This window comes from Typopeltis vanoorti, chromosome 5 (assembly GCF_054136105.1).
Source record: "Typopeltis vanoorti isolate ZY-2024b chromosome 5, IOZ_Tvanoo_1.0, whole genome shotgun sequence".
NCBI classification, from domain to species: Eukaryota; Metazoa; Arthropoda; class Arachnida; order Uropygi; family Thelyphonidae; genus Typopeltis; species Typopeltis vanoorti.
This window is the reverse complement of record NC_143553.1, coordinates 56317905-56341320: the sequence shown is the minus strand read 5'-3', so window position 1 is coordinate 56341320 and position 23416 is coordinate 56317905. Positions and strand designations below refer to the sequence as shown.

The 23416-nt window shown below is 35.2% G+C and overlaps 1 protein-coding gene across 5 annotated transcripts in view; it reads right to left on the bottom strand.

Moving 5' to 3' along the window:
- LOC150106430 (armadillo-like helical domain-containing protein 3) overlaps nt 1-23416 on the bottom strand; it is a 352469-nt gene that overhangs the window by 77028 nt on the left and 252025 nt on the right. For all 5 annotated transcript variants that reach the window (XM_090392440.1, XM_090392443.1, XM_090392441.1 and 2 more), the window contains 2 exons: nt 20254-20342; nt 8028-8110 (listed from right to left, as the gene is read on the bottom strand). In XM_090392440.1, coding sequence (XP_090248566.1) covers nt 8028-8110; nt 20254-20342 — 172 coding nt within the window. The remainder of the gene's footprint in view (nt 1-8027; nt 8111-20253; nt 20343-23416) is intronic.

Here is a 23416-nt window from a genome sequence, read left to right as displayed (position 1 = left end):
GTAATACTGCTGTTGATGCCATCTGTTCACGTCCCTAATCTTTCTCAGAACTCTCATATCTGCGATCTCTAGTCTTTGGTCAAGTGTTTTATTTCTAACTCAGATCCATAAGTTAAAATTGGTTTGAACACTCTCTTATATACAGCTAATTTAGTGTTTTGGCTAATTTCTCTCTTATTCCATATAAATATATTCAGTTGGCTTCCTACCATACCAGCTTTGTTGATTCTGTTGTCTATTTCCATATTTAATTTACCATCTTCACTAAAAATCGTGCCTAAGTAGCCAAAATGTTTTACTTGTTCTATAGGTTCTCCATTAAATGCAATTGATATTTTCAATGCTTTCTGCCTATTTTCATTGTTTTTGTCTTGTTATTGCTGACCTTCATACCATATCTATTACAACAGTTCTTCAATTTAGTCAGGGAATCTTGCAGACTTGTAGCGGATTTATTTAGAAGTATAACATCATCTGCATAAAGCAAAGAGCTGACATTAACATCTCCAATTTTGATATCAGGTTTAATACCAATTTCCTTCATAATGTGATCCATATAGATAATGAATAACAGAGGGGATAATGTACATCCTTGTCTGAAACCAGATTTAAAATTAAACCATCTTCCTGTACTTCCTTCAATTCTAACTGCTGACTTACAACTCAAATAAAGACTAAGTATTGCTTGATATAATGTCCCCATTGACACCATACAACTGCAGCATTTTGAACAGATTTTCTCTTGGTACCTTGTCATATGCCCTTTCCAGATCTGCAAAGCCTTGAATACAGATCTTTTAAATATTCCCATGATTTCTCAACTATTTGTCGTAAAGTGAAGATCTGATCCTGACAGCCTCTATTTGGCCTGAATCCAGCTTGTTCTTCACCAAGCTTTTCTTCCACAATTCTTCTCAACCGTTTCTCAAGTATACTTGCATAGATCTTGCCAGGAACACTCAGTAGGGAAATACCTCTGTAATTCTCACATTCAGTTTTATTTCCCTTTTTATATATGGGTACTATGAGAGCTCTACTCCAATCATCGGGAATTCGTCCCTCTGTCCAGGCTTTCTGAAATATGCAGTGCAGCCACTGTAAGAATTTTATACCTCCATACTTGCGCATTTCTGGTTGAAGTGTTCTGGTTGCATGCCTGTTTTTTTTTTTTTTTTTTTTTTTTTTTTTTTTTTTTTTTTTTTTACCACTGTGCTGTCACTGCTTGTTTCATTTAACAATTTTTCAAAGTAAATTACTTAATTACAAAGTAATTAAGTAATTTTCAAAGATAACCATACTTCAAGGTTATCTTTTTCTCCAGTTTTCATATCACTTTTATGATCACTAATTGATTTTACACTCTTTCCTTCATTTCTGAGCTTCTTCAACAACCTCCAGAATATCTTGCCGTCTTGATATTTATTTTCAAATGTTCTTACCAAAGTTTTCCCATGACTTTTATTTAGCTAGTTTTACACAGTGTTTAGCTTTCTCACTTTTTGTCTCTGTATTCTCTAAGAGCACAAGCTGACTTATTTACCAGGAACGTTTGATATGCTTTCTTCTTTTCCGTTCACTGTCTCTTAAACTTCCTGTGTCCACCATGGAGTTCTCATTTTTCTATCATTGCAGACAACCTCACCACATGCCTCTCTGGTTGAATCAATCAATGTTTTCTTCAGAGCTTGCTACTGAATCTCCAAGGTTTGATTCCTGTTCTCAAACTCTTTCATTTTTTCTTGAATAATGTTTGTATATTTCAGTCTACAGTTCACATCTGAGAGCTGTTCATCTTTTATTAGCTTTAAAACTTTCTTACAAGTTGTTCTTTTCAATATTAAATTCAATTTTATCCAGCTCAAGACGAAATGGTGATTACTTCCAATTTCAAATCCTCTGTACACTCTGGTGTCCTGCACCAGAGAGAAAACATCACTATCAACAATAACATAGTCAATGTGACTTTTCTTATTCCTTGCCTGTTCTCTCCATGTGAATTTGTGCACATTTTTATGTTGGAACAGGGTGTTCCAACATAAAAATGTGCACAAATAACCAGTGCATGTCCTGAGCAGAAACCAACAAATATTTGCCATTATTATTAGCTTTGCTTTTTTCTCCAAATTTTCTCAAAATATTTTTGTATGTCTGACAATCATTTTCTACTTTGCTATTTAGATTACCAACAAGGACCAACTTTTCATTTTTCATTGTGTCAGTTGCTTTCTCTAATGCCTCAAAAAATTCCTCCACTTCTACCTTAGCAGAACCTTCTGTGGGATCACAGGCACAAATAAGTCTCATTGTCCAGTTTCCCCCCCCCCATTCTGATATTCGCTCACATCACTCTACTCGAAATTGCCTGCCATTCAAGATTAGCCTTGTATTTAGTGTTGAATACTATGGCTACTCCTTTTCCTTGATTGTCATTGCTTGAATATAACATTTTGTATTTATTGCTCAGAACGATCTCACCAGTTTTTGCCTTTTTTTTTGTTTCAGTCAACCCTATTATATCGATCTGGTACTTATCCAATTCCTCAGCTAGCTCCATTTCTTTGCCATTCAGGCATCTTATGTTGATAGTTCTGATCTCGAACTCTGGTGATGTTGAATTAGGGTGGGTTTTAGGATTTGTTCCAGTAGCTGACTTTTTGCTGTTTGCCCTGGTTCCCTGGCGAAAACAACAGGGATCTTGTTTAACCGAGCAACATGGCAGAATGAAATTCTGTCATGTTACACCATAATTTTTTATTTTGGTTTAAGATAATAAGAATACAATTTGGTCAGCTAAATTCTAAATTGCCAGCCCATCCTCATTCATCATTCAGTATCCAGGTAGATACCTAACAGGGTGCACCACTAGAAGGTACGGATTGGACATTAGGTCAGAAGCACTGGTGGGTTCTCCGCATTCCTTTAAAGGCTACGTGGAGGTCTCCTCTAAGTTATACAGCTTTGATCCTTAAGCACCCCATAAATGCTATCATAATGATGTAAATCAGCATAATAAAATTGCCATCTGCAGCCTCAATACGTCTTTATGTTTTTCTCCAATACTAGTATTTTATCACACTAAGAAATTTTAAATTTTATATTTAGTCTTTTTTACTGAAAAAAATATATAGATAGAAGTAATTAATTACTTCTCTTGTGAACCATTCAAAAGTAAACTGTAATCAGAAATATCATGTCATTAACAACTGACTCAACTGGCAAACAACCTCAGCTATGCAGACAATATAGCATAAGGCGCAACAACACTTTGACAAACTATGCCGAGCTGCAAAAAATATTTGGATTGACAGTTAACTGAAATGAAACTAAAATACTCACAAATATAGTAGAAGGTTCCATCATTACAAAATACAACCAACCTTTAGAAAAAGTAGAAGACTTCGAATACTTAGGCTCAGATATAAATAATACTGGAAATGACATAATATTAAGAAAATATAAAGCTCTCAATCAACACAGGAATCTAAGAAATATATCGAAATCACCCCTCATTACCTTGGAAACAAAAATTAGGCTTTATGAAGCAACCTCTCAGGCTATCTTCTTATATCGTGAAGAAACCATGGAACAGTTTCACCCAAACAGCAATAAAAACAATTAATAGCTTTAATACAACCTGCTTAAGACTGTTACTGGGTAACTCTTGGAAGGATCATATTTGTAATTCCACTATTTTAGAAGCAAACCAAAAACCCTTGACTGAAACCCAACACAGACTTCAACTTGATTGGCTTGGACATCAACTGAGACATCCTCCTTCTCCGTAATTTTACATCTTAGTTTTATACGACCCCTCAAATGGACAAAGATGGAGAGGAAGACCAACTAAACAATTCTGGCAGTATATTAACCACCTAATCAGCACAGATACTCTCTCTCTCTCTCTCTCTCTCTCCATGAGAAATAACTCAACTGGCTCAAAACAGAGTTATTAGGTGAGAGATGAATTTCTTCATCTGAAAATACTAGAACTGGAGGAAAAGGTAAAGGCATATTGCAGCCGAAGATGGCAATTTAGCTTATCTGATTTACATCATTATGATAGTATTTACATACTTTTATCATTTTCTTTAATATAATTACTGAGTTCTGTAAATGATAACAGCATATCTTTCCTAGGTAGGAAAAGTGGAGTCATTTTCAAAATACATGTGTATATCAAATCTAATTAAAATCTAAATAAATAATACATAAAAAAACTATATTTTGTGAAATTTATCTTGCACTGCATTTACTTTTTATACATCAGTATCAATGTAACATAATTTCAATTTTCTAGCAAATAACATTTTCAGCAAATTTTTTCAGCAATCAATAGTTCGTGCAATGAATTTTTCTGTGATCAATAGTCCATAAACCATACAAAATGACATTCAGATAGCAGCCAATTATCTGCATGAAATTATATATGATTAATTTTGAATGTTTACAACTTGTTCCTTTGTACTGATGTTATGTGAGATGCAGAGCAAAATATTTCTACATTAACATGATTACATGCAACTCAATCCATCATTAAGGAATATTCAGAGGTACCATTACTTGTTGGAAAGACTACTTTAATCATAAAAAAAGGCATAATATTAAAGTGAGTTTTAAAAACAGGATATTGTGATGAATTAGAAGTAGACAAAAGAGATAAAACTATATATTTAGTACACTATATGCTAATGTGCATTAATCAGTATAATATTTGTTTTTATCTTTTGAAAACTATAGTAAGCAATCTATTTAATTATATTTGGTAGTCCTGATTTTAAAGAACAAAATCTCACTGAAGGAACAAAAAGGTAACTGCATGCAAACAATGGTAATCTAAATGTTGGTGCAAATATGCTTACAGACTGTATCATTTTATTTTAGACAATATATCACATGCAAATATCTACCTATCTGGACAACCAGCTGTCTTTCCAATAATTTAACCTCCTTCCAAACAGTCAGAAGTTATAATAATGTATTTTTAACCCACCAATGGAATATATCAAATAATTTACTTCATATCCATATTATTAAATTATCTGTGGAAGTTGTATAAGAGTGTGGTTAGTAGGGGTGTGCAGACCAGATTTTTGTGTGGAAAGTGGCAAGTGAGTGGAATGAAGTGCTAAAATTGGTTGTGAGTTTCCTGATGGTGAATGGATTCCAGGAGAAGCATAATACGATTTGTGTGTATGATGATTGATTTAGGTCTCCTGTAGTGAGTCTCCGAACTCCATGGAGATGCAGTAAAATAATAATAATTATCCAAATACTATTTTAATTTCAACAGGCACTTCATTTCCATTTATTTATTGATGCATAAACATGGCAAGTCTGGCATGGTGGTTGATGTTTTGTCACAGAAGATCACATTAATAATCAACTTAATGGTCTATACTTCAAACAAAATGTCAATTAAACATTTTTTTTAAAGATAAATTAAAGATACCAAGAATATACGGGTTATCCTTTACCCAAGTGTAAGGAAACAAGTTTGGGCCTGGACTATTTTCAGGACTGGGGTTTTAGATCATACTTTGGGGTGTTAATATTACTCAATTCTTAATGTGTCTTATAACTACTTTCTCTGTGGTCAGGGATTGTAAGGTTTTCCCTGGGTAACAAACCCTAACAAATTTATATTTATACTGCACCAGTTAGAGTTATTATACCTTAGATATGTTCGGGGGTGCTCAAAATGTTGCAGTCATGGCCCCTTCTCTTTCTTATTTGGTTATATCTTTCTTTCCCCTTAATCATGGTTCATAGTTTAGTGAGTGGCAAATGTCGGTCTCAAACACAAATTTAATACCAGGATTTCAAATAACAAAACATAAAGTTTTATTTTACACTAATAAAAATACATTAAACATGAAATAATCAATTCTTCTGTTATCTTAATTAGATTAAACCACATTCAAACAATATCACATGAAAATCTCAGAAATTAGCACATTTATCATTCTCTAAGAAAGGCATACACTTCGGCAATTAATACAAATTTATCTACAGGGAAAAGAGCTAAGGTAACATTTGCATACTAGATTGAGCAAGAATCACTTGACATGGCTCTTCGGACTACTAGTCCAATGTTCCTAAAGTTACTCCGACAAATAAATTAGTTTCAGTTTTCCTTTTAGCAACACTGCTTAACGTGTTTTCCTTCAGCGCTCTCACTTAACTTTAGAAAAGACAAAATTGCCTTACCATTTCTGGCTGCTCACTGTTTCACTGAATCACCACATGCATCCTGGTTGGATCCTTGTTCACACTGCAGATTCTTTTCCTTCCCGTCTCATGGATTCACGCGCACTGAAATTTCGCCATTAGCTGGGAACATCTGAGGTGCTTGTCTGGGATTTCTGGATCCTTCAAGGGGAAACGTCATGGTTCGGGTTTCACTTAGACCCGAGCTTTCCCTTTCTAGTCAGAGATCATCCTCACTTCCTACCTCCCTTTCTTTCCCTGTTTTCTCACCTCGTGTCCCTCACTCTCTGTCTCCCACCTTTTTTTTCTTTTTTCTTTCGATCATTCGCCTTTTTCTTCCAAGGAGCTTACATTCACGGTCACATCAAATTGCTTCATTGCGAACCCATGAGAGAGCTCCTCTCAGAGAATTAGGTAATCCTTGCTTGTAAGGTTCCAATATGGGCTTGTCAAGGTCATGCCCTTTAGGCTCTTAGTCATCACGTTTTCTTTGTTTACTGTAGCTTACACATACCATTCCTTTATTTCGATTTATACACATTATTTTCCTTTATTAAAATTACACATATTAAATATTTCACAATCTTTCCCTTTCAATAAGTAAATAGATATACACTTAATGATTAGATACACACTCAATACACAATTATATGATACACTTTACACTCAATATACAATTATATAATACACTTTGCTTTACCCCCCCCCCTTCCTTATTTCTTTCCAATACAATTTTGACCAGCAGTATAGGTATTTTCTCTGGTTTAAAGCTCCTTTCATTGTTAGATCACGAATGAGTGTCTGTCTAGTAAAGGCAGGCCTCATTCACAATCTAACAGGGGCTACTCGTATAAAGAACCTAATGACTTCAGTCTGGCTGCCACTGATGAGATCTCAATAAAGGTTGCAACCGGTCTGGGTAGTGACCCTTCCCATAATGCATAGCATTATACATGTCTGCAAGGAGATATGCTTGCATTATGGGATACTAAGGCAAGTGATGTGAAGTCATTAGCTTCTTTATACGAGTTTCCCCAGTCCTGAAAACAGTTCAGGCTCAAACTTGTTTGCTTACACTTGGATAAACTATTAAAACCAAGTATATAAATTCTTGGTATCTTTAATTTATAGTATAACCAAGTGGAAAAACTTCCAACAATATTTTTAAAGAAATCAAAATATTCAGCACTGAGCATTTAGGATAATATAAACCAACTCTCACTATTGTAAACATTACTATAGTGAATTTACTTGCTACATCTGCCAAAAGTACCACCCAAAGCCCCACAACACATTAATGACATGATAAAATACAATTCACTATAGATAACCAGTCACTATAATGAAGTATAACTTATCTAAAATGTCAAATGAATCACAGATACAGAGCATACTCATGACCTCAAACTCCTCTCAAATATACTTACCATTCTGCATGTAAAAAATTATTAGAATTCAATAATGCAGTATGTCAATTTTTAATTCCTTCTCAATATTTTTAGTACATTTTCATTATCATCAGTCTTCCACATGCTACACAACTATCTATACGAGTTCCCAGTTTCAACACTGTTGCATGAAATTAAAAGTTAATTTCATCAGAAATACTTTAAACTGCATATTTCTAGACTCTTTCAGAAAAGAGAAATGACCTTAAATTATGATTCTACCCTAAAAATTTGCAGCACTTAATTTTATGCTTAGTTTTATATATTAAAAATAAACTGCCAAGTACTTATACCTTTGTTTCTCAAAATCACTCAAAGTAATTTGTCATTATCTTAAAAAAAAAATTTCATTTGTTTGGGTAACAATCTTACCTGAGCAGCTAACTGAAAGACATTGTACTTTTTGACTAGGTCTGATTCATGACTGAGCAAGAACTTTATCAAACTGATAAGTGCTGAAATTTAGTAAATATTATTTTACAAATGTCAAAAATCATACATTACATGACAAACTACTATAAAAAAAATTCAAATTAATAAAAATGAAGGAACAGTAATTTGAAATTTAGTAAATATTCTTTTATAAATGTTAAAATCGTACAGTATGAGGGTGGTCTGAAAAGTTCTCGACCTAACAATAAAAAAACGAATTTATAATTTCAAAATTATTTTTATTTTTCGACATAATCTCCCTTAAGACTAATACATTTATTCCAGTAATGCTCCAGTGCCATTATCCTGTCCGTGGTTCTCAGTAAGATCTGCAAAATACTCCTCTACAGCTGCAATAACCTCTTGATTCAAAGAAAAATGCTGATTAGCAAGGAGGAGTTTTAGTTTTGGGAAGAGATAGAAGTCAGAGGGAGCCAAATCTGGGGAATAGGGTGGATGTTCCAACAATTCATAGTGCAGATCCCTTAATTTTCCCATTGCCAAAACACCTTTGTGGACAGGGGCATTGTCCTGATGAAAGATGATTTTTTTTTATTCTGCAAACCAGGTCTTTTCTCATGAATTTTTTCATCTAGTCTGGTTAAAAGATCAGAATAATATTCCCCAGTTATTGTTTTACCCTTTTCAAGATAATTAATAAACAAAATGCCGTTAGCATCCCAAAACACCGATGCCATGACCTTTCCTGCTGATGGAACTGACTTTGTCTTCTTTGGCACTGAACAACCTTCTGTCCACTGTTTGGATTCTGGTTTGTAATGGTGAATCCAAGTCTCATCCATAGTAAAAGTAAGAAATCAGTTTTATTCTTGTTAAAATGCTCCAAGCACCATTCAGAGATTTTCATGCGAGTGTGTTTTTGATCTGCTGCGAGCAAGCATTGCACCCATCTTGCACAAAGCTTTTTCATTTACATGCAAAATATATCCTATACGTTCTTTTGAAATGCCTATAGTCTCAGCAATTTCATGCACTTTGACTCGCCGGTCATCCAATACCATATCGTGCACTCGATCAATGATTTCTGGTGTTGTTACACTTTTTGAATGTCCTTCACGTGGATCATCTTCAAGGCTGGTACGGCCACGTTTAAACTCGGCAGCCCATTTCTTAATTGTCGAAAGCAAAGGAGAAGAGTGCCCATAAACTTTTATGAACTTCAAATGAATTTCTTTTGTCGCTGAACCTTCTTTTACAAAGAATTTTATAACCGCACGATACTCAATTTTATCCATTTCAAGGGATACAGAAATACCTTTGCTTCAGACAGCTGTATAAAAACAAACTACTTGATAGAATGACTTGCAATTTCACATGGATGCTTATGACAGATGTACCAACTTGGAAAAAAAAAATCTTGCCAATAGTGTTGCCATCTATGGTCAAGGCGAAGAACTTTTCAGACCACTCTCGTACATAACAGATCCCTGTAAGATAAATTTCAAATGAATAAAAATTAACAAACAGTAATTTGAAAGATACTGTCCTTTTTGACAGTATAAACACCACCAAGAGATGAAAAAATAATTTACTAAGCTAACTAATATTTCACTGGTTTTCTACCCTGCATCATCATCAAAGCATAAATTATAACTGTGACAAGCACACAAGTACTACACTAAAACATTAGAAACAATTCAATTTGTAACTGACACAGAAATGTAATAACAAGGAACCCCCCTATCAGCCAGTTAACTGTAAAGTTAATTTGGAGAAATCAGGCTATGTGGTCTCATAATGACTGTCTCCCAGATCTTTGGCATATTAATGCAACCATACTTGTTAAGGTTAGGGGAGTGCTTCATAGTAGATGCTGATTCTAAAAGTAGTCTTTCAGACCTACAGACATCCTCTTAAGGATGTCCTAAGGAGTTCCTCCTTAGACCAAATGAAATTGGTCTAAGAAGGAACTCTTAGACCAAATGAATTGGTCTAAGGAGGAATCACAGCAGAATTTGTTAAGACTTCTAAGCTATCTCCCTGGTCGTTCTTGTTCATTTATTTAAATAATAATAAAAAAAAACTTATCCTCACAACCTATGGATATCATGGTCAGCCTTTGACACTCAGTCCTTATTTACTAAGGATCCACTGTCTGAAATTCTACAACTGTTGTCATAAGCTTTCCTTCATGGTATAATTAAATTGTTCAATTTTGTCATACATTTAGACTATTTCAGCTGTAAAAACAAAATTTACAAGCAGATTAAGGGGAATAACATGAGGAGTCTGTTCCCCTTCCACATACACACACACACACACCAAATTTCTACCTGGAACATCTTAAAGACTTTGTTTGCTTCCATATAAAATAACTCCACACACACATGACTCAGCACATGATTCTCCTCAAAAAATTGGCATAATTAAAATACTCCTCAACAAGCACACTGCTTTGATTACTCTCATCTTAAACTAGAAGTGGACATTATCTAAGGCAACGTTTCCCAAATTTTTCCTACAATGGAACACTTCACAAATCATGAAATTTTTAATAGAACACCTTGGTTAGAGTCGCAGCATTTAAAACCATTCCAGGCTCATATTAATATTAATTTTGATAATTTTTCATGGAACACTTATTCACTTTCCACAGAATACAATTTGGGAAACCCTGATCTAAGAAATCACCCATCAGAACAGCTTCAATCCAAAGAATATTCAGCAAATAATTGCTAATAACTCTGACCTTGTACAAAGAGTTCATATCTCTTACATCACAGGAATCAGAGATTCCTGTGATGTAAGGGATATGAACCAATTACAAAGATCCTGAAAAAGCATAACTTGGTGCCTAATTTCTTTCCTGTTAATAGACTCTCCTCCATGTCACCTACCACCAAGCACAAACAGTCCCTCCCCCAAAGTGTTTACCATACTTTGGACAAGTAGGATGTTCACTGAGAAGAGAATGCAGGAATATTAGTCCTATTCTTCTTTTCAGTCATTTTCTGTCCACTGCTGGACAAAGGCCTCTCCAGTTCTTTCCACCTTTCTCTGTTCTTGGCAACGGTTGACCAATTTTCCCGAACAAATTTGACAATTCATCACTCCACCTTCTTTTAGGACATCCTCGGCCTCGTTTCCCTTCTTTTGGAATCCAGTTCGTTATGGATAGATGTCAGGCCCATTTCCATTTTAGTCAGTTAAGGTGAAGAATGATGTCAGTGATGTGAGTCTGGCTTCTTATCCAGGTGGTTCGCTTCTTATCTTTTAATGTGATGCCTAGCATCAACCTCTCCATTTTTCATCGAGTTGTTAATTTATTTGCCAGCACATTTGTTAGCGACCAAGTTTCACAACCATACGAGATGACTGGAAGTATACATGGTTAAATGTCTTCCTTTTTAAACAGAGTGGGACATCATTGTTTTGAAAAATGCTTTTCAATTTTCTGAATGCACTCCAGTCAAGTTGAACTCTCCATTTATTTCCTTTTGGAGTAATATTAAAAAAAAAAAAAAAAAACGTCTGATCTAACTCAGCATGGAGTCGACACTGATTACAGAATCTTATACTTAAGGACCTGCCATTTGCATGGTTGTCATTTCAAATGTTTATTTAAAGAAAGAGTAGATGTGCTCTTTTACATTGCCCCAACTTTAACAGTAATAACTGTTTCCCTACCAAAAATTTTGCAGTTTTATACTTATTAACTGTAAATGATATATATAATATTCATAGAAGCTTGATTTGCTTTCTCAGTCTTAAGTAAAAGGTTGGTTATATTCCACTAATTCGAGCCCTACCCAAGGGCATGAGTTGTGGAAATATCTTCTGAATATGAATGCTGCCGAACAAAGCAGCCTTTTGCAGCTGCCCTGTTTTTAATCCATCTAACTAGAATGCTTCTAAATGTTTTTTCAATGTTTTGGGGATGGCATCTAAAGCACCTGTTGTTATGGGAACAACTTTCATTTTCTTTTGCCAAATTCATTCAACTTTGAATTGCAACTCACGATACTTTGCAATTTTTTTTTCTTTTTCATCAATTCGGCTATCTCCTGGTGCTGATATTTCAATAAACTGAACACCCTTGTTTATATATTTATATATATATATTTTTTTTTGTATTATGTATCAATTTTATATCTACTATACTGTGACCACTCTAGCATGTAGCTAACATCTTGCTTATGAAACCATTATTGTTATTTTACACCTTTCTGAATTGTCAGTTATTACACTGAAGATGATCTTCAAGTTTCAGATTGGGACATCTGACTATTTAGATTAATAATAAACGTTCTTGTGCCAATGTAAAAATCTCACATAATTGATTGATTTACTTCTTATGCTTGCTTTTTACAATTATGATCAGTGAAATTTTCATTAATGAGAAATATGTTTTGTTATATGATAAAGTAATCTAAAAATATATATACATATTTGCATTTACTAAAGCAACTGTACACTTAGTATCACCAGAGTCATCATGTAGTTAAGCAGTGGTGATATTAAAGGAGACTTAAACGTAGTTATAAATAGTTAACTTGCTTGCTATAATGTAGTAATCCTTAGGAGGGGGGGGGATTGCATGGAAATAACACTGCATGTATGTTATAGTATGTTTGTTTATGGTAGTGTTTGTATTTCACACTATTACTGCAGTGTATCAGGACTGTAGTAATGGCAGCCATTTTTGTTTCACTTTGAATCTCAGTAATGGGCATGGGCATTAGTTTTTGTTATTAGAACATCTGTTGCTGGGTGATAAGAACGCTAGCAAGCAAAGAGTAAACAAGCAGAAAAGGAGAACTGGAAAAGTCTAATAAACTACTGAGTTAATTTCTCTAATCTCAGAAAAGTTTTTATATTCATCTTTAACTACTATTCAAGGAGGAACTGTGAAGATAATAATTCTAGGACAGTGTAAAATGTATTAAGCCATCATATGCGAAGTCTTAATACATTTTTACATTAATACAAGCGATTTTTTTTTAAATATATCTGATCCACACACGAAAGGCCACAGGACCTATAGCACATTAGGCTGTGTGTGGACAGGAGGAACAGAAGAAATGAGGAATCTGTTCATTATTAACAGCAAGGGCTACTAAAGGATTGTCGATGCACAATATATAGCCACTTGCAGTCAAGTGATCCTAACCTTCCAGCAATATAGCATGTTTCAACAAATGGGGCTCTAGTGAACCTGGTGAGCATTGCTGCCAAAAAAGTATATCTTCCCTAGTTGGAGGAAATGCCAACTAGTCTTCTAGACCTAAAGTGGCAATCTCACTCTCCAGGACCCTCTCCATTTGAGGGTACAGCAGTAAAACAGTTCCAGAGGCCAGTCGCTTTATAGTACACATGGAACCGAACTAGTTAGTAATAAATTTTAATATTAATATTACTATATTACTATATAATATTAAAATAGTAATATTACTTTCAGCTATTGTCAAATCCCAGCCACATATTTTGCCAGTTCATGACTGGAGGGAGACCAAATACTGTGGCTGCAGGGGGGAACTGTCGAGGCCATTTGTGGCCTCAACAGTTGCAAACATATCATGTGTGATATGTTTGCAAGTCTGCCACCTCTCATTGCATGACCCACTTCCTCTTTATCTCTTCCTCACAAAATACAATGAATCACAACCCAAAGCCATGGAGAAATTTGGAGAAACTCTTGTGGTTGCCCTTGCCATTTCAAAGGCCATTTGACTGGGTTTGGCACAGGGGGCTACGTAACAAACTGCCATCTTATAGTCTATCTTCCTCACTCTCCAATTGAATTACCAACTTTCTCACTGGTCGCTCACTACATGTCATGGTGGATGGTTTACTCTCCTCAGATTTCCCCACCAATGCAGGAGTACTGCAGGGTTCTTTTCTTTCATCTACCCTCTTCCTCTTGTATATAAATGACCTGCTCTCAGACTTCCAATCCTATTCATAGCTTTGCCGATGGCAGTACACTCCATTCCTTCTTTTCATTCGACAAACCTTGTAGTGCTCAATTATTAGAATCCACAAGATGTACCATGACCTGAACTGAGATCTTCAAGCTATATTCCAGTGGGGGTAAGGACAACCTTGTAAACTTCAATACCACCAAAACTCAGTCCAATCTGATCTCTTTCAAGAAAGAGCTCCCCCCCCCCCCCTCTTTACTTTCAGTAATACTGAGATATCCAAACACAAGCACTGCATTCATCAGATTTCCTTATTCAGACTGACCTGCACCCCGATCTTTCCTGGCACAACCATAATTCAACTATAGCTTCTGCAGCTGCCAAAAAACTTGGTATACTTTTTCGCACAAGACACTACTTCACACCTTCACAGCTGCTAACTTTATACAAAGTCCTAATCTGCCCAGCCATGGAATATTGCTCCCATGTTTACGGTGGAGCACCAAAATCCTCTCTAAGATTGCTCAATTCTATCCAGAGAAGGACAATCAGGCTAATTAATGATCCCTCTCTCACATACCCACTTCAATCCCTCTCTCATAGACATTCAGTTTCTGCCTTGTGTCTCTTCTAAAGATACTTTCATGGACAGTGATCAGTTTAGACATTGTATCCTTGTTTATTAGTATTCCTTTATCAGACACCACTGAGTTACTTCAAGAAGAATTTCCTTCAGTGTTGCTGAACTATTTGATTTTGCTACACCTTCAATTATTTTTCCTTTAAAAACAAATTATATCAAGAAACTGAAGGAACAGCGATGGGCAATCCTGTTTCTTCTACTACTGCCAATTTCTTTGTGGAACAATTTGATTAATTGGTATTGGTACAGATATGTGGATGATATTTTTGAAATTTGGAATGGCTCTTGACGTGAGGAACCTTTATCTGGTCTCTTTCAACAAAAGGTGAGTTAGCCTGTTGCATATGGAAAGGGTTTTTTTTCACCTGGAAACTTGGATTTTTTGTCCCTCAGAACAGGCAAACTGCCCCATGAACACACATCTACAGACACAGGACACACCAGAAGGCATGGGGCTAACGACCTTATCTTCAAGTTATGGTTGCGATGTCCAAGTATAGTTTGAAGGTCGTGGGTGCTTAAATGCCTGTTAGGACCATTGATGGATGGAATGCCTCTTCCTCTGAGTTGCAACAATTTCTTTCCAAATTAAATGCACTTCATTTCAGGATCCCATTCACCTTAGAAGTAGTACATAACCAAATAGCTTTTTTAGATTTTTTAATTCTTCATCAAGCAGATGGTAGCCTATATTTTTCAGTTTTTTGGAAGACTCATACAGGCCATTATACCCATGCTGAGTCTCATCACCATCCTAGTTAAAAAGCTGGAACTATTAAGACTTTAGTACATCAAGCTCATTCTTAATGTTCTTTGGTCAAAGTTTTATAGAAAGGATTATAACATATTAAATCCGCCTTTTTATCAAATTGCTTTAAGGATTCTTTCATCAAAAAACCTTTACCTCTTCCAATACACAAGAAGTAACTTGCATTCCTATCACTTAGGTGCAAGGCATTTCATCAAATCCATTGTGAAAATTTTAAAACCACTGAATATTTTTGTTGTCTTCTGTCTCATCAGAAAATTTCCACCTTTCTCACTTCTCCTAAGGGCAAGCTTCCACCTCTAGGTTTTCCAGGCATCTACCAGATTCCTTGCTCTTGCATATTATCTTATTTTTGACAAACCAAAGAGCTGAGATTATGAGCCTGAACAGTCTGGACTTGCTGAGCATGCTATCTGCACTAAACACAGTTTATTAGAAAAAAAGATAAAAGAGTATAAGAGTATCCTGAATAAAAGTTGTTTCCTCACAGAATGTCTTTATAAAAAATTGTGTGAAACTTTACTAAACTGTTCTAATTTAAACAAATCCAATGGTCTATGCCTATCCTCTTTGTGGGTGATAAGAAAAATTAGCAGATTTAAAAAAGTACCAACTTTATTTTGTCTTGAAGTAAAAAAATCTGGACCTGACAACCACTTGAAGAACAAAATGAAGTTTACTGATTTGATTAGATCCAACTCTTCAGGGGAAGACCAGGGAAGAGATGGCAAGGCAAAATCGTTAGGATTGCTGGAATGCAATGGATGAGAAAACTGAAATAGAAGGGAATAGAGAAAATTACAGGAGACCTTCATCCAAAAGCAGACTGATATAGGTTGAAGAATTCTTCAACAATTTTTCTGACCTTTTTTTTTTATGCAGTGGAGCCCAAACTGCTTTATTTCCATATACGGTATATGTTTTTATATCACCCATCCCTCACAAACACAAGACAATGCAGAACTTGTCACACAGAACAATGCTATATGTGTGCAAGTGGTCAGGGAAAAGAAGGAGTCTATTCATGTGTTTCTTGAAGAACTGATGGTCAAATCCTTAAGTAAAATGATATGGGGAAGGTGGTTCCATAGAACAAGGGTAGATGCAATGAAAGAGGAAGATGAGAAGTTAAGTCAAAAAGTTTGGTCATGTATTTTATACATGAAGTATATGGATCCGAAAGCAACATGCTCTGATATTTTTACATGCTCTTGCTGTAACCTATTCTTCTCATTCTATTCTATTAACTTTCTTATACTTTATATCCTACCGGCTAAGCCATTTATGTTGTGTCCCAATTTACGATTTTTACTCTATTTTATAATTTCCTCTTATCTATGTTCTTCTATTATCTATGCGCTGGATATCACCAAAATTTTTACTAATACTTAAGTTATTTCTCCCTATAGTACCCATAATATTTGTATTTATACTGCGCCTTTTGGGAAATTTAGTTTGAGATATTATATACAAAAACAAGGAGAAAGAACTCAAATATGTCTGAAAGTGAAACAATGTTGCAGTCGTGACACTTTATCTCATCTCTTAACATTAATTTCCCGCGTGATTAGGTTCGTATTTTTCAAGTGGTGCATTGGACAACAACTTCAGACAACTCTTTTATCATTTGAACAAAGGTTTATTAAATTCCCTAATATGGTACAATTCAATTTTGTGATTACTCAATTTAATGCTAAACTAAATACTTACAAACTAACATTAGCTTATTACAAGTAATTAGGCTATGATCCTATAATGAGTATTACGATCATGCTGCCATAACAATTCAACACATAAATTCACTTGACATGAACAAATAAGATTAATTCACACTATTTGACTATTCAAACTTAAGTAGATTAACTAAACCATTTACTGCACTAACATATAACCAGGACATTTTAACTTTCCAATACATTACAAGAGACATGCAAACTTCTCAGGACACTTAATTATCCACATAACATTAACACTAGCCAGCTTACTTTTACTATATTCTGTCAGATACTAAAGTCCTAGTATAAATTTTCCTTAGTCACTTCAACAGTTCCGTATATTAGAATAATGATACTTATCACAGACAAATTCTAGTTAACATTATATATATTTTACAGTACCTTTCTTTCTTGGGTTTTTCATATGGACCTATACCTTCTTCTGATTGAACTATCTTGATATAACCTCACCGATAATCTGCTTCTTCTACGCTCCTTTTGGAATTTGAATTAGGCTTATGCCGTCTTAACTTTTCGTAACTCCGAACACACCTTGAATCATCTACAGGGTGTTCGGGATAAATTTGACATATTTATAATTAATTATATTTTTCCGTAAGTTACATGTATTAACACACACTTCTCTTCATTTAAAAGTTTGGACCCTTCTTCATTCACATACAAGATGTCAGAAAGGATGGATAGCTGGAACCCACCTGAATCATGGAAGAGAATAACTTGTATCATGATGATTCGTGCCCGCCATCAAAATAAGGATATTACGACTGCTGCCCAATGCTCCCTGAATACAGTAAAAACAATCAGGCATGAACTAGAGACTTGCAATGGTGACTACGAGGATGTAGCAAGAAGAAAGATCCCTAGCAGACGATCTGATTGCGTTCGTACAGCAGAATTCCTCGCAAATCTGCAGGAACAGGTGTTGAAGAACCCTGGCATTGGAATTCGGGCTTTGTTCGTGGAGTTGCTAACTGTAGTCAAGCCCTGGATAACAAGGGTAGGCAATGGTAGGCCGTATGTATGGCAGCAGGATTCGGCCCCTTGCCACACCTCTGGGAAAAGTCAAAAATGGTTGTCTGAAAATTTCTACGACTTCACCAGTCCAAATGTTTGGCCTCCAAACTCCCCAGACCTTAACCCCATGGATTATTTTGTATGGGGCGCAGTTGAAAAAGACACCAATCGCACTTCCAGTAATACAAAAGCCCAGTTAATGGATAAAATTAAAACAGTTTTTGCGGCCCTTCCCAGGGAGACTGTAGCATCAGCTTGTTCGAGGTTCTGAAGCAGAATTGAAGCTGTGATCGATGCTAATGGTGGTTATTTTGAGTAAATCTTGTTGATAGTATTGTAATTAACTCTGCCTGTAATGTTTTTTTGTCAATTCATTAAATTTAATAGATACAAAGAAGATTTTCTTTTTCCTTACGAAACTGTCAAATTTATCCCGAACACCCTGTATATATCGGCTGCGCAACTCGCCACGTGGACATCTATTTCTTTACAGCTCTCCGTTTTTCGTGGTTGTCACTGAAGTTGGAACACAAAGAATATGCTTTCTTTTCCTCGACTATATGGCATTCTTCGCTTCTCACATAGGAAACACGGAACCGAAATTCCGCTCACTTTTGTTTCCGTGTTGTGGCGTCGGAGATATAACTCCAATCTCGCCGCTCAGGAAATCACCATGAAATCCCTACGAAAGAGCTCGCGAAGGGCTCTCCTGGAACAGAATCAAAACCAAAACCAAAAAAGCCATGTGTGTGTGTGTGTGTGGGGGGGGGTTTCCAACCCTTTTATACCTGCTCTCCTAACGGCACTTTTTCTAACTTCTTTTCTCCACCCCCTACTTGTTTTTACTTCACCGACCAATTAGGGTGGTGTTTTTCTGGCAAAAACGTCCTTTGATCGGCGAGCCTGTAACAATGTCTCAATCTGGGAATTGGCCCTGAGCGATAGTCTGTTGTTTTCCTTTGCTAGCCTCTAATTTAATCCCCGTTCCAAAATTTTTCTATGACCTTACTTAATAACTTAATCTCTAGCCTCTCACATACCATCTTTTATGACTAATCCTTTTCTGTCTTATTTACTTAACTTTTCTCATTTAAATCATATCACAATATTAATATATTCTTTCTTTTGTTAGTTAGTTTAACAAAACCTTTATATTTTTATATATTTTATTGGATGCAAGAATCTTTCCTTTTCCTTTAATTAATTCAACTATTATCTTTTATGCAGGGTTTTTAATTTATTTTATTTATTCTTCATGTTACACCATGATAGCTGAGAATTCTATATTCTCAAGATATCAGGTGTAACACTCTGATATGAAGAATAATCTTCCCCTACACAAAGTCTGCAAAACCTATAGCCCATCAGTGCCAATATGCAAGATGATACCAGTAATGGAGTGTACTATGGAAAGCTGAAGACTAGGTTAGAAGCATTGCTTTGTACACCCCCCCCCCCCAAAGTCAAAATTGACAAGCTACAGTTCAGGTTTGGGTGATCAGTTCATCAATTATTACATCTGCAAAGTGGTGTGGGACCATCTCCCTATTACTGAAGGCCTGGGGAGACTTGAAAAAGTACCATGTTTGATCTCTACATATTTGTTCCCAAGATTATTAACTCTTAGCCTATCCATTATTGCTAAATCAGGAATAAAAGGAGTTGTAAACCACTCAGCCAACTAGGCACACGCTTGGTTGGCCACATACTATACCTACTTTCCAGCTAACAATCTGTGAGTTACTCAGTAGGCATATATGGGAGATGAATATTATCACTAAGTGTGAGACTACCAACCTACTTCTAGAAGGTGGCTTGAAAAATTTCCCTGTTTAGTTTCATCAGCAGAGTTTCCAGATTTATGAAGAAAAAAAATAGTTCATCATACTAATGTACTATAGGATGACAACCTTACACGTTCATAATAATTTTTTAAAAAACTAACTTGGTCAACTGTGATATCCATTAATTTTTCATAAAGCGTGCCATCACTCAGTTCTCATAAGTTAAGGGGGAGGAAACGTGATTAGAAATTTTTTGTAAAGCATAATTATATTTTATAGTATTCCTTCATACCGAGATCCTTACCTAAGTAATGAATTCTAATAAGAACAATACTTACCAGTCCATAATTCTTTCCAGTTATATTGTAACCTGATACGACACTTTTTTTGATAACAGAGCATACGATGGATAACCCCTAAGGATCTCCTAATAAATATGTAAAGCAAGAATTCTCTTTTGTTTATTTAATGCAAAATTTAAAGCATTAATTTATTTATATACAGAATTTTGAATTTTTTTTATTATGTTTAAAAAGTGTGTGCAGTCAAAATATATATTTCATTTATTGCAGTCCTTTTTATCAGTGATTTTTCAATCACCGATATTTTATTTTTCAAGGTGTTGCACTGCATTCATCAGTCTAGAAGAAATCAGAGAAAGTACAAGAACTTGCAGAAATAGCTTTATTATTATTATTTTATATATGAACTTCACTTAATAAAGAGGTCACAAAACCAACAACAACAACGTGTAATCAAGTAGTAAGGAGAAAGAAAGAAGCAGTTAGCATGTTTCTTGAAGAGTTGGAGGTTTTAGTCATTGGTATAGGAAATGCTATTTCCAAAGAACAGTGACAGTGGTAGATGTAATGAAAGAGGAGAAGTTGGTTTGATACATTTGGAGCTGAACCGTGCATGGATGTTGACCAGAAGCTACTCAATGTTCTTATACATTTAAAGTTAAGTGAAGGAATGGTGATGGCCAGTTCAGTGGAGCAACACCTATGAAAATACCCATAAAAATGACAATCCAAAAACAATGCATCTATGAATTAGCAACTGGAGAGAATCTGTGTGTGTGTGTGTGTGAGAGAGAGAAAGAGAGAGAGAGCATGTGGCATTCTTAGAGATGATTTTAGCACACCAACCAAAATGTGAAAATAGTATTCTAAGGCTGAGTAAATTTGAATTTATAGTGTTAGGAGTCATGTGAGTGAGAAGTAGTGTTTTGAATAAATGATGACAGTAGGTGTTTCCCCCCCCCTGAAGATGGGAAAGTTATGCAAGTAATGCATTAGTTCTAGGAAAGACTAGATGTGAGAGTCAACCTAAGAAGAGAAATCCTGTCATTCATTTCAATAGGCACTGTTTTTGTGTCAAAGGATAAGAGGCTGAAACTAGGTAGTGAAGGTCTCCATAGAAAAGAAAACATGAAGGTTATGGCCAGAGTTGCTAACGTGAACAGTATATTTGGAGGGAGAGCTGGTTAAGAAAAGGTCAAATGCTTTGGGAGAATGAAGAGGTTTATTATCCAGTATACTAGTGTTGGTTGGTAGGTGAAAAATTTGTGTTAGGCCATCACTGATAGCAAATAATTTGATTTCCATACTGCTTTATCTGTGAAATTAGAAAGGGCAATTCAGTTTGAATTATGAACATTTAAATCTCTAAGAAGGCCTGGTTGGCCAAGTGGTTAGCATATCCACTCGTAGCCAAGAGGCTGAGGGTGTGAATCCTGCAAGGGACATGGATATTTGTGATTGTCTTACTAACTCTGCATAGAAAAGGAATCTGTGATCCTACCACTTCTTCTAACACAAGGCTTCACTCCCAAAACCCAATGAGGTGAGGGAGTTACCACACGGCATCAAAATGATGCCACATGTTAATAACTAATTAAACTAAATCTACAAGATGATCTCACTCTTTGTGTAAACTGTATTATAACACTATATACACTGGGTTCCATAAATTAAAGAACAAAGAGAAAAATAGCAGTAACTTGGAGGGAAAAGGAAAAAAAAAACATATGAAAGTTAGGTATATCATGTTATGTAAAAAGTGATGCTGAGTCTGGTTATCATATACAACAGAATGATGCTGCCTGTAGTATATGCAAATAAGCTATGGTATGAAAGCAGACATTTTGAGGTGGTTTTACATTTTATGTCTTGAGTGAGAACAAGACTATTTTGTGATAGATGGCAAAATTCTTGCATATGGCTGCAAGACATCATTTAATTCAATGAATTCAAGTGGTAAGTCAAAGATAACCAGATGGCTGCATGTGAGTCACTCCATGGTTCACAGAATGCAGAACCAATTCCAGTACTCAAAAAAACATCCCAGACACAGTGAAGGAATGCCATGGACTACAAACTTCAGTGGCTGACTGATATCTCTGATTATCAGCTCGCTAAAACAGAGGTGCTATCCGGAATCAGCTATAGGGAAGACATCCGATAAGATGATTATTACTTGTCCTCAGTGAGTGAAACTCATGAACCAACATCTTTAAAAAAGAAACTATTGTACATATGGACTGGCCAACCAAGTCTCCTGACTTAAATCCTATTGAACATGTCTGGGATGCTCTAGGTAGATGTGTTACTGCTCTGAAACCCCCTCCCCTCCAAAAAAAAAAAAAAAAAACTTGAGGACTTAGGAGAACTTTGCAGAGCAATGGTTATTATTATCAAGTGAGTTCCTGGACACCATTAGAAACAGTATGAAACATCACTGTGCACCCTGTATTGCTGTGAGGGATGACCACATTCCTTACTGAGGCACCTTGACAATCTCATTTCAAACATGAAATTATATTATTATTTTAATCCTCTGCCAAAATGTAAGCAAATAAAGTTTGCATGTGAAGTATCTTCGTGTTGATATAATTTTATTACTAGTACAAGAAAATATATAATTTCTGCATTTAATATTTTCTTGGGTGTAGCTTCTACTGATGTGAAGTCAGTAGTTTTTGTATATGCATAAAAATGTTGCAAAGATATACTTCATGTATAAATTTTGCTTATTTATGCTTGAGTGATAGATTAAAACAAGAATATAATTTCTTCTCAGGTATAATATATACTTTGTAATGAAATAAAAAAATTTCTACATTAATTTAACTTTAGTATTTTCTTCTATCTTCTACTGATGAGACCTCAATAAAGGTTGAAACACCAGTTGTTAGGATACTTTAGACACAAACTTTGTTCTGTTTGAGTCAAGGATTAAAACAAGAACATAATTTCTTGTTGAGAATATAACATACCAACAAAAATAATTTCTACAAATGACATAGATCGATAATGCAAAAAATCATAAAATAATGAATAAATATTTTAGAATATTTCATAGTATGATAATGAAATAAAATGCTTAAAATAATAAGAAATGATTTTTTAATAGTTTTTTAATTTCTTAAAAAATATCATATTGTGATTACACTTAACAGATGATGCAAAAGCTTCTGAAACATACTCTGCCTATTTACAC